Genomic DNA, 10,780 nt, shown 5'->3' with positions numbered 1-10,780 from the left:
TCAATTGTATTAGGCTTCTAAACTGACTGAATATACTCTCAAGACTTGAATGCTAAAAACACAAACAAAGGCAAAGAACTCAAAAGTGAGAGCAGATTGAATAATTGTAAATAGCTGATTATAAACCAATAATTTTATAGCTAAAAACCCAGCCTTGACTTTCAGCATCTGTTTGGAATTTATTTTTATCTTTGTTTGTTTCAGAGAGGATTACATTTATACCATGCATAGAAACAAAGCTGGAAAATGAAGAACGCAATATTTAAGATGACCGAAGGTCTCCCCAAGAAGTAAAACTAAATTAGCAGCCAGGCGAAACTAACATTAGTACAGTCTATAGTGTTCGGAGATTGTACCCACGAGAAATAATTAGTGTTGCCAGTGTGTGTTTCATCCAATTATCTACCAATATGTGGCGAAGGAAGGCCTAGAATATACGTTTATATTGATTGATACACGGAGAGCATTCTTTACAAGATCTGGAATTGTAGAAACGGAAGTTTCTCATCCTTGTATCAATCAAGCTAACCTGGTTCTGAAAGTAGTTCCGTGTTGGAGTTCTTGCACAGTTGGATTGGATGGAAAATCCTTAATTGTTGGGTGGGAGGCCAATACACTCTCTTTCTTCCAGGAAGTTTCATTGTGTCTGTAACTGTCTCTCTCTCTATCTATCTCTCTCATCAAGAACTCCTCATGTTTTTTGTGTCAGCATCTCAATTTGCTGTAACACATTTTATATATTCGCAGTGATGATTACCTGTAGGAGCTAGGACTTCATGGTCATTTAGACATCTTACTCATCCACAAGATGTATAATCGTTTACTAATAGAACTAGTACCAAGGAATTGTAAAAACAAAATGCACGAATGAAGATTTGCATTAAATATATGAGCCAATGAATACCCCAATTTACACAGCGGAACTGACTTTTTTATTAGATTGCAAATAATAATACAACAATTCATTCCAAGTATCTGGAACTCCGGGAAGGCACCAATGACTACAATCCTCAACATGTGAGCGAGAGGCTTTCCCGGGTTTTTTACCGTATATAGATGGATGACCATCTATCCTAAATTCTGACAAACTAGTAACATTCAAGATAGTTACAGGGGTTTTCATTTGTTTTATGACCTCTTCGGTTATTAAACTTTTTTCAGGGTCGAATATATTTGAAGAATAATTAAGGGGTTGATTTACCTCTTTACAATGTCCGCCAGCATTCCATGCACCACCCCTATCGAGCAAGACAATATTTTACTACACGACCACGTAGAAAGAGAACTAGGTTCATAAAGCAAATGTAAGATGGTTTACCTGAAATGAGTTGGTGCTGAACTTCGAAAAAACACCTGTGTTTTACCCGGTATAACATATTTATCAACCCATGACGCCCAGGTAGTTAAGGCTCTTTTGAAAGCTGTAGGAACATCAAGATGTGGATAAACTTGGTTCCGTTCCTGGTAGTAGTTCACCCTATTATAAAATAAGATGAGTTTTAATTAGAATTACGTGGAACCCCCACCAAAAGTATCACAGTTTTGTCAGGCGACATTTAGAGTCAACTTAAATTTACTGTATTTTATACCAGTATTAACTCTATTCTGATCACCTAAAGAACATGAAAACGTATATTAGAAAATGTTTTCCAATTGTTCTCAGAACTCACCCTGATTTAGTTTTGGCATGGGACCACCAATGCGCACTATTGAAAACCAATATATCCGCACCCTTCCATCTAGATGATCCCCTATCAAGGGTATCGATTTTCAGAGTCTGAACCCGTTTTGAACCAACTCTCCCTTTACCCTCATGAACTAAGAAATGACTAACATAATATTCAACTGTACATTTATAATCCTGCAAGAATCAACTCAATGATTACACTTTCCCTCAAAAAAAACAACATAATCCAAAAAACATGGTTTGTAGACAAGACAAAAATTACCAGAAATTTGAAACTGTAATTGCCTTTCTCTTTAGTAATCCTCCTTCCATGAGTCTCGAAAACACGTTTTGGATCAGTAATAGCTGATTTTAATAAACACAGCATTGACTCCCACTGATTCCTGTTAATTGAATCTCCTACAAACACTAGTCTTTTCCCTCTAATCAATTCCAGCATTTTCACTGCATCAAACCTATTAAAAATACAAAAAATCCAACACTTCAAATTTCATTCCTAGTTTCAACTGTACTAATAATGCTAGTATCCAGTCTTGGTGCTCATGCCCATTCTTATTAAGAGGTCCAAGGTTCCAACCCCATTGACTGAAAACACAAGGAAATTTGAAAAAGAAAAGAAAAGAAAGTGGGGTACCTTGGGATGTTACAGTCATGAGGTTGCCATCTCCACTTCATATAATTTGTGTTCAATCTTCCATTAGCTTCACAACTAAAACCTTCATCAATGAAGGGACATGAATCACTCTTATACAAAGGATAGCTTTCATCAAACACCCATGTCCCATTTAATATATCACATTTACTATTAACTCTTTTCTCCACTTCAATATTGGTATTATTCTCATTTACCATTAAAATATCAACTTTTTTAGTAACTTTACTAATAATATCAGGACTTGTAAAATTAGCAGCATTCTTGTTACCTAGAACTATCTCAGATTCCTTGACCTTTATTTTCTCTTTAATCTTCTTCTTCTCATCATCAACACCTTTTACTAAAACTTGAACTTGTATAGAAGAAGAATGATCTGATTTGTTGTACTGGGGTTTGCTCAAACTCCCATTTCTAATAACATTATCTGTAGAATTACGAGGTTTGATGACAAGGGTATGACTCAAACTTGAAAAAGATTGAAATTTTAACTGATGGTTTAAAGGGGCAACTTGAAAAACCCATACAGATAGAAATGAAAAGAAGAGAACTGAAGAAGATACAATGAAGAAAAAGACTAGAAATTTACTTCTCGACTTGAATGAAAAACTTCTTTGTTTTTCCATTTTTTGTCTTGATTTCCATGAAAGAAGAAGAAACCCCAAAAGCCAAGAAGAGATGAAGAAGAAGATGAGATGAAAAAGGTACACAGTTTTTGAGATGGTGTATAGTTAATGAAAGGAGAAAAACAAGAAGATAGATGTTGGTTGAAAGAGAAAAAAGTGTTTAAAAAATGGTAAAGAAAGAAAGAAATCAACACGACGAGACAGAGAAGTGGAAGAGTGTAACAGGTAAGGTGGGAGTGTGTTGGTTATTTGGTTGGTTGGTAATGGACTAGTGGGATTTTAGTGACAAACACCAAATGACTAATTTGCCATTTCTACTTAAGTTAACGGTTGTTGGAATCTTAAGGCTAACTAATTAGCTCCAAAAATCTGAAGTTAGTTTGGCAAACACAAACTTGGTTAAAAATACCAAAATCAATAATTCCTGAATGAAAAAGACATGTAAAATTTGATACTGTTTAAATGGACGATAATATAAAAATAGTCAGGATGTAAATAGTTTCATCCTACCCATTTGCAAATACTTTTTCTTATTTTTAATTTACAGCAGGATGCATCCAGTTTCATTCTTGCTCTTTTTTAAATTTAAGCCAGGATGAATCCAGTTTCATTTTTGCTATTTTTTGATGTCAATTTCACCCATACTAATTTTTACTCGTCCATTAAAATCATGTTTTAAAAATATTTGGACAAATGACCCATTTTCCGTTTGGCAAAACAGTTTAGAAAAAAAGTTTGCTGGAATAACATTTTACGTAGTAAATTCAAATTGTTTGATCTTTAGACTTAACTTTTACAATTACGTGATTAGGGAGATGCCTTCACACTGTTATTTTTATATTATTTTACGTTTTTTTTTATAAAACATAAACGATAACGAATTTGAAGATAATATTTCGGATTGTTTAGAAAAGTTATACATTCTCTATATAAAAATAGAGTTTTTTCGAGTGTTGTGGTTAACCGGAGCTCCTGGTTGATTCTGGTCTCACCATGTTTTCTTTTTCTAGTAATTTTCTAGTATTTTAGCCAATAATATTTAAAGATAATATATTTTTCTCACAATATATGTTTTAGCCAATCACAGTGAAAAAATAAATTAGCTAAAATAACTAAATATATAAAATCTTATAACATTCCAAAGATATACTATTTAATCCTAACATTATACGGAAAAAATTTAGGAAAAAAAACACATCATGATTTCATCAGAATTTCATCACAAAATTAAATCGATCATACCATGATAATAATAATAATAATAACAATAATAATTGTTCAATGTCCACTTACAATTTTTCTTTATAATTAAAAACTATTCCTAATTACAATTCTGATATACTGATAAGCAAACTAACCCCATTTACATTTCCAGTTATACTAAAAAACCTTTAATCAATAATCAAAATTTACTGATCAAATACACATAAAATGCACAAAGAGAAATGTGGATGCTTACCTGAGGTCGAAACTTGCCTCTTTTTCCACAAAAAAAATCGATTATCAACCCTGTTTAATAGTCAAAATACAAAATCATTAACCAAAAATCATGGAAGTATTAGACTATGATTTAGCAGAAATAAGAACGAAAAAATAAAAAATAAAAATGTCCACCGAAAAGAGCAATCTACCAAAATGGATGATTTTCAAAATTATTTTTGTTAATATTGATCATTCCATATTAATATAACTTTTTCCTCTCTTTTTTTATGCAAGTAAATATGATAAAAATATGATTTTTAAATGACACAATAGGCAAATAATCAAGCAAAAAATATAAATTTTTTAGATTTTTAAGATATTATTTAATATTTTTTTCTAAATTCTATCTTTTTATAAAAAAATCTTGATATTTTTAGATATTGTTTAAAAAAAATTCAAAATAAAATCTTCTTACTTTTGGGTAATGTATCTCCTATATAAAGCATGGATCATAAACCAACTAGCCAAGCCCCATCGCATCATTTGATGTCGTTTTTCTCTTCTAATGACAGCTTCGATTTTTTAGCTTTTTTTTGTTTAATGTTTTAGCTCTTTTTGTTTGATGATTTGTTATTTTGTTATTTGATCTGCGGGTTGTTGTTGCTTTGCAGGCATCTTCAGAACCATTTCTTGGAGTGTTGGCACTGCAAATGTTATTTCAATGAAAATTCAATTGAATTGTGCATGGAAGAAATTGGTAAATCTCTATGTCTTTAAAATATTAGCGTGTATAGAAACCCATTTTTTTATATGTGTTAGAGGGAGAGTTGGAGAGAGCCGTACCCAGAGAAAAGTTTTCCACACTTAAACAATGGGAGCACGGAGGTGAAAGAAATAGAAAAAGTAATTTTATTTGATAGATCACAAGGCGGGTAGCAACTTTTTATTGAGAATATTGAGAAAAGTGTTTGGTGCTCTATAACCACTGGTATATTGAATTAAGGTTAGTTCAGACTTCATTCTTCTATATTTTGAGTTCCAAACCCTTTTTTTTAATCTTGTGACGCATATAAATTTACATTTTCTTATTTTATTTTTTATTTTGATGCCCGTATATAAAGTTTTATATAAATTCGGACTTTCTGATTTTATTGTTTCTTCTTAGTGAACTTTATTTTGCATTTCTTAAAGCAATAAATCGTGTTGAAGACATCTTAGGAGTGAGTTTTTTTTTCTCAATTAAATTTATTTTTTATTTAATACAAAAATCTTTGGTTAAATGATATATTGTGATTTTAGTGGCGCGCAGACATGCAGCCATTTCTGCTTTTATTGTTTGGTGATGGTTGAGCTGGTGAAATTAGAAAGATGTGAGGACTAAGGACCGCATATAATAGGTTCTAAGATGGATTCCTATATCTAAGCTTTCTTTGTTTTCCTGTTTTCCATGAGCATCTAAGTTTTTCAATATATATATATATATATATATATATGTTTTTTTTTGGCATAAATACAACTACTCTCCCTTATTTTGGATAGCAGGTAGACGTACCCATGAGTATATATACATCCAGACAACTGAAGAACAGAAAAAGAGTGCGAGGTCATATTTATGATACTTTCAGTAAGCCAAAAATTGCTTCAGTTTGGCTTTCAATTAAGTGTATTTATAGTTAAATTTGTTACTTCACTTTGGCACAAACAATTTTGTTTAAAACCGTCTACGATTTTTCTTCGGAGAATTGAGTCTTGCATGGGCTTTTTTAATTTGGGGATTCCGCCTGTATTGCACTTGAAAGTTACCATATGTGACGTCGATAGGAGAATGGTGATGGCACGAGTAGCTGAATTCAGTTAGTATTCAGTTTAATTTTTGCTGCCCCCACAGCTTATGTGATTAGACACATTTAACCTAACTTAATTCAGTTATATCTTATCTTTAGTATCAAAAAGAAAATCATCTATATAACTCATCTTGGTAAAAATTTAATCAAAGTTTATTTTATTTCACTGGATTTATAATTGCTTGGACAAAGATTTTTAATTTTAGACGAAAGCTTAATAATTGCTTGGACAAAGATTTTTAATTTTAGACGTCAACTCTCTCACATCTTCGTTAATCTGCAGCGAAACTTAGAATCAATCATCTCCAAAGTAGAAAATGGAGGGGGTAGCTTTTATTTGCAATATTTGATAAGTACGCCTGACCTGATTCTTATCGCAAAACGACGTGATAGAAGCTTTTTCTTCTACATGGTGATCATAGAAAAAACATGCATATGATTCTTTATAAGCCCAAAAACATGGATTAAGCACGTCACTTTTCGTCTAAGTATTTTGTGTGTTGCCTTTTTTTTTGTTACAGGGGCCAGAATTGAAGCTAGTGAAACCACTGTTCTTTCCGGTATAAGTCGAAGCCACACGTTGTTCACTATACTATCAAACTCAGTACATAAATATGTAATCAACAATATACTCTAGCATACTTGGACCAATCAGTTTTTTCCAACTCCTATAGTATTCCAGACAGTTCCACTGGTAATGCAATGTCCCTTAAAAAAAAGTATTAAGCTTCTTTAGTTTGTTGATATCATATTTACAGACTATGAAGTTCTGTTTTGTTTTCATGTAAGTTGTTATTTAATTTCCATTTATACAGTATAAATGGATTAATTTAGTCAGAGAAAACGATCTACTCTCATATAGATGTAATTGCATTTTGCGCTTTCGGGAAACTTTATGCCCCGCTTGGTAAAATGGGTACATATGGGGATTATCAGGTTGCAGTTGTGCGCACACTATTACCTTGGACAATGATTTTACCTTCGTGTACACAATTAGGCATGGCAAAGTTATCCAACCAAATGCTCTTCGTAGTACTACGCCACCACAAGTTATCCCATCAAAAATTAGGAAAATTTAATAATTATTAGGTTGTTATTTCCTAAACCATAGACTTTTTTACCATAGACGGAATATTTTTTCTGGAAATTCTAGGTTTGGATGCATTCTATATAAAGCACTCAACAAAGGTAGGTCTCAATGTCTCATCAATTTCGTGCTGATTTTTTCTTCTTTTAGGGGTTTGCTTCTTTTTTTTTCTTAGTTTTTTCTATCAATATATCAGTTAAATGGTGATTTTTGATCCGCAGTGCTGGTGTGCTGATTTTTTCTTCTTCTAGGGTTTTGCTTTTTCTTTTCTCAGTTTTTTTTATCAATATATCATTTAAATGGTGATTTTTGATCCGCAGTGCTGGTATATTTGTGTTGACGATAGATCAATCTATGTGATTGTGTTGTGTATTTATAAAAGTGATAAATTTAATATTTTCTTAAGCAGTGTTTTTTTCTTGTGATTGTAATTTCTTTTTTATAGTCTCTTTTTTATATTCTGAATCTTTGTCGCCATAATAACAATCAGGTTTTACATTTTTACTGATTACTGATTTTGTTTTGCAATTTTTGGTGATATATCATTCGGAGTGAATGATGAAATGTAATATTTTGGTTCACTTTCGGGGTATTTTTTTAAGTGTAATAATAATCTTTGTTTTTTACTTTTTCCTTGTGGTTTCTATAATTTTATTAGGAAACCATTTTGTCTTTGGTTGTTTTTTATGGGTTTTACTCTTTTTTTTGATTTTATATTTTCTTTTATTTTTTTTCATCTACCGGATCATATAAACTCTATTAGGAAACCAGTTTTTTTTAGAGGTAGTATTCTTTTAAATTCTTTTGTTGGCTTTAGTCGTACCACACACTCAAGAATTAAACCATAATTCTGAGATCATCCTGGTATCAATGGAACGATGATCTATTGTTTACGGTTTCATTTTTACATCGACGGGTTCGTTCTTTGGATTGTGGTGACAAGCGCATGTCTGATGAAGACGAAGTAGCCCAACTTTAGAGGAAACGCCAAGTATCCTATATTATCCCAGTTATCTGCACATCCTTTTTCATTCTGGTCTTTTTTCATTCTGAGCAAAAGATTAACTTTTATGTATTTAAAGTTTGTGCAAAATGATGAAGTAAGAATAGCAATGGAAGTCGAAGCTCATGAGAAACGAATTCGGAAAGAGCTAAAGGAACAAGATATTTTAAGTAAAGGTGTTTTTCTCAGACTCGCGTATCTTACTTCTTTAAAGTTTTTGTTGTTTTAGTCTTACTATTTTTTTTTCTGTAGATCACTTCTTTTCTTTCTTAAATATCTTACTTCCAAATTGTGAAAAGAAGAGAAAATACGTCAAGAAATGGAAAAAATGTCCATGAAAGACGGAAAGTAGAAGAGAGGTTGATGCCTGAAAATTAGCGAGAAAAGGAGAGGTTCCAGAGAGAACAAGCTTGGACTTCCATAAGATTTATGCAGAAAGAATCAGGTAAGTTGGTGTGATTCTTTTTATGGCTATTGCTTATTCATGGTCCATAAAAAAACAATATGCAGGAACAGATTCATATTGATACGAACCTTCCAGCATTGTGATAATTATCATTTTTATCAGATGTCCAACGGAGGCGATATGATGTGACATGGATGACTTTTTATGAGCAAGGTTTCTTCAATAAGCTTTGTGCTCATTGTAACCAAAACTTTGTAGTCAGATTAAATACAAAAACTTAATCGATTAAAAGGTGTAGCAACATGTGTGCCTGGAATAGGCTTGTGAGCGGATTCATCTGAGCCAACGCCAACGCACAGCTCAACCATTTTGAAGAAAATCTAAAACACAATATATTAGATTTATATGTTCATGCATTGATGTACATCTACACGCAATAATTACATGATGAATCTACAAGATTCGTGTAACAGATTAGTATCACTATCTACACGCGGTAATCATAAAAAAAGCAAAAAATGGCTAAACCAACAAATTCACGACAAGAAGAACAGGGAAGATTTAAAGAACAAATGAAAATGCAAAGGATATTTATCTCTACCCTGAAGAACTTCACGTCAACAAAAAAAAACATACGAAACAAACAAGTAAACCATAGGAGAAAGAGGTCAAAGGTGTGATTCTTCAAGATAATAATAGTATGGTTCTGGAATATTATCGGGAGCTAATTTGATTCTTAGCTTTGTATTATTTTTTAGTTATTATTCATGAATTATTGAATTGTCTACAATAACCTGATTCAGGTAAGTCCTACTGCTTACTGCTTGAAATTACATACGTTTATTAAATAAAATTAAATAAATAAAGTATACTCAATTCGATAATTTATTGCAGCTGTTATTGGGAAGTTGAAGGATGCATGAATTGAAATAATTAAGGAACCAGTAGAGAACCAAGAGAAATACGAAGAAGTCCCTACGAGAGTAATAATCGAAAATGAATAGTAATGCATTTCGTTGGTAGAAAAATCTTTGTTTTAGCAATTGTATGTATATATCTGGCTAATTAATATAATTTTAATACAGTGCAATTACTATGGTGGTGAATTTATGGGATGAATAATCAAAGTAATACTCCCTCTATACCTATTATATAGACGGAATTTTCATTTTTCTTTGTACCAATATATAGGCGGAGTCCAATTTCCTAGATGAATATTTCCAAGCATACCCTTATTTATGGTACATAGATAATAGTGTTATGAATAAGATAAAGGGTAAAACATGAAAAACATAAAAAAAAATTATGCGTTTAAGACACTTTTCTTAATCTAAGAGAATTGACCCGCTCCGTTTATATATGTGGTAGGGAGGGAGTAAAAAATGGAGTGGTGGGAGCCTGAGAGGTGGTAATACCGGTCCAATAATCGTCATGGTTACAGGATCCTTTGGAAGAGAACACCTAGGTAAGTAATTTGAATACTAAATATTCCTTATGAGATCAGTTGTTCAAAATATTGACATTGCCTATCTAACATGTCCTTGGCTTAATAGGTAGAATTTCCTTGCTACATCACCTGCGTCAAGCATATTCGTTAATTTGGATGTACCATGGGTCCATGAATTTTGAGAAATGTACGGTTTATGGTCTTGGAAGTCAATATTTTTTGTACTCTTTACCAAGATAAAGATAATTCGAAAATATTTTTAGAATCTTTTCAGTATGACGAGCGTCAAATTTTCCATAAGCAAGAAACAGACCCGTGTATCGCACGGGTGAAGAACTAGTACTTATCAAAAATGAACAAGTTTCGAAATACCAAATTTTATTAGAACGCGCGATTTGGGGATATAAAAAATAATTGGGGGATATAGAAAAAAGACAAAAACGGGATCCAAATATCAAATCAGGGTCACCCCTTATCTAAGTATTTTAAGTAATTCTTAATCTACCCCTAATAATTAGTAAGATCTTAAGATTATTTGATAAATGATTAGTATGTATTATTATTGGTGTTTGGTTGAGCGAGGTGAGAGTAGAAGGAGGGAAAGAA

General features: G+C 32.1%; 1 protein-coding gene across 1 annotated transcript; it reads right to left on the bottom strand.

Moving 5' to 3' along the window:
* Window positions 1-909: 909 nt before the first annotated feature.
* On the bottom strand, window positions 910-3,196 carry LOC113334418 (protein trichome birefringence-like 6). Its single transcript, XM_026580675.1, has 5 exons — window positions 2,322-3,196; window positions 1,950-2,142; window positions 1,671-1,861; window positions 1,319-1,477; window positions 910-1,238 (listed from the first exon to the last, which is right to left on the bottom strand). Exons 1-5 carry the CDS (start codon window positions 2,963-2,965, stop codon window positions 911-913), a joined length of 1,515 nt encoding a protein of 504 aa, XP_026436460.1. The 5' UTR covers window positions 2,966-3,196; the 3' UTR covers window position 910.
* Between the last annotated feature and the right edge of the window lie 7,584 nt (window positions 3,197-10,780).

This window comes from Papaver somniferum, unplaced genomic scaffold (assembly GCF_003573695.1).
Source record: "Papaver somniferum cultivar HN1 unplaced genomic scaffold, ASM357369v1 unplaced-scaffold_137, whole genome shotgun sequence".
Classification (NCBI taxonomy): domain Eukaryota; kingdom Viridiplantae; phylum Streptophyta; class Magnoliopsida; order Ranunculales; family Papaveraceae; genus Papaver; species Papaver somniferum.
The sequence above is the reverse complement of the archived record's forward strand: the minus strand, read 5'-3'. Positions and strand labels throughout refer to the sequence as shown.

Bases quoted from the DNA above. Each gene is read 5' to 3' on its own strand.
- LOC113334418 (XM_026580675.1), bottom strand. From the start codon at position 2,965: ATGGAAAAACAAAGAAGTTTTTCATTCAAGTCGAGAAGTAAATTTCTA. The intron at 2,143-2,321 runs GTACCCCACTTT...TATTTTTAATAG, and splicing joins CATGACTGTAACATCCCAAG to GTTTGATGCAGTGAAAATGC. The intron at 1,239-1,318 runs GTAAACCATCTT...CTTGCTCGATAG, and splicing joins TCAGCACCAACTCATTTCAG to GGGTGGTGCATGGAATGCTG.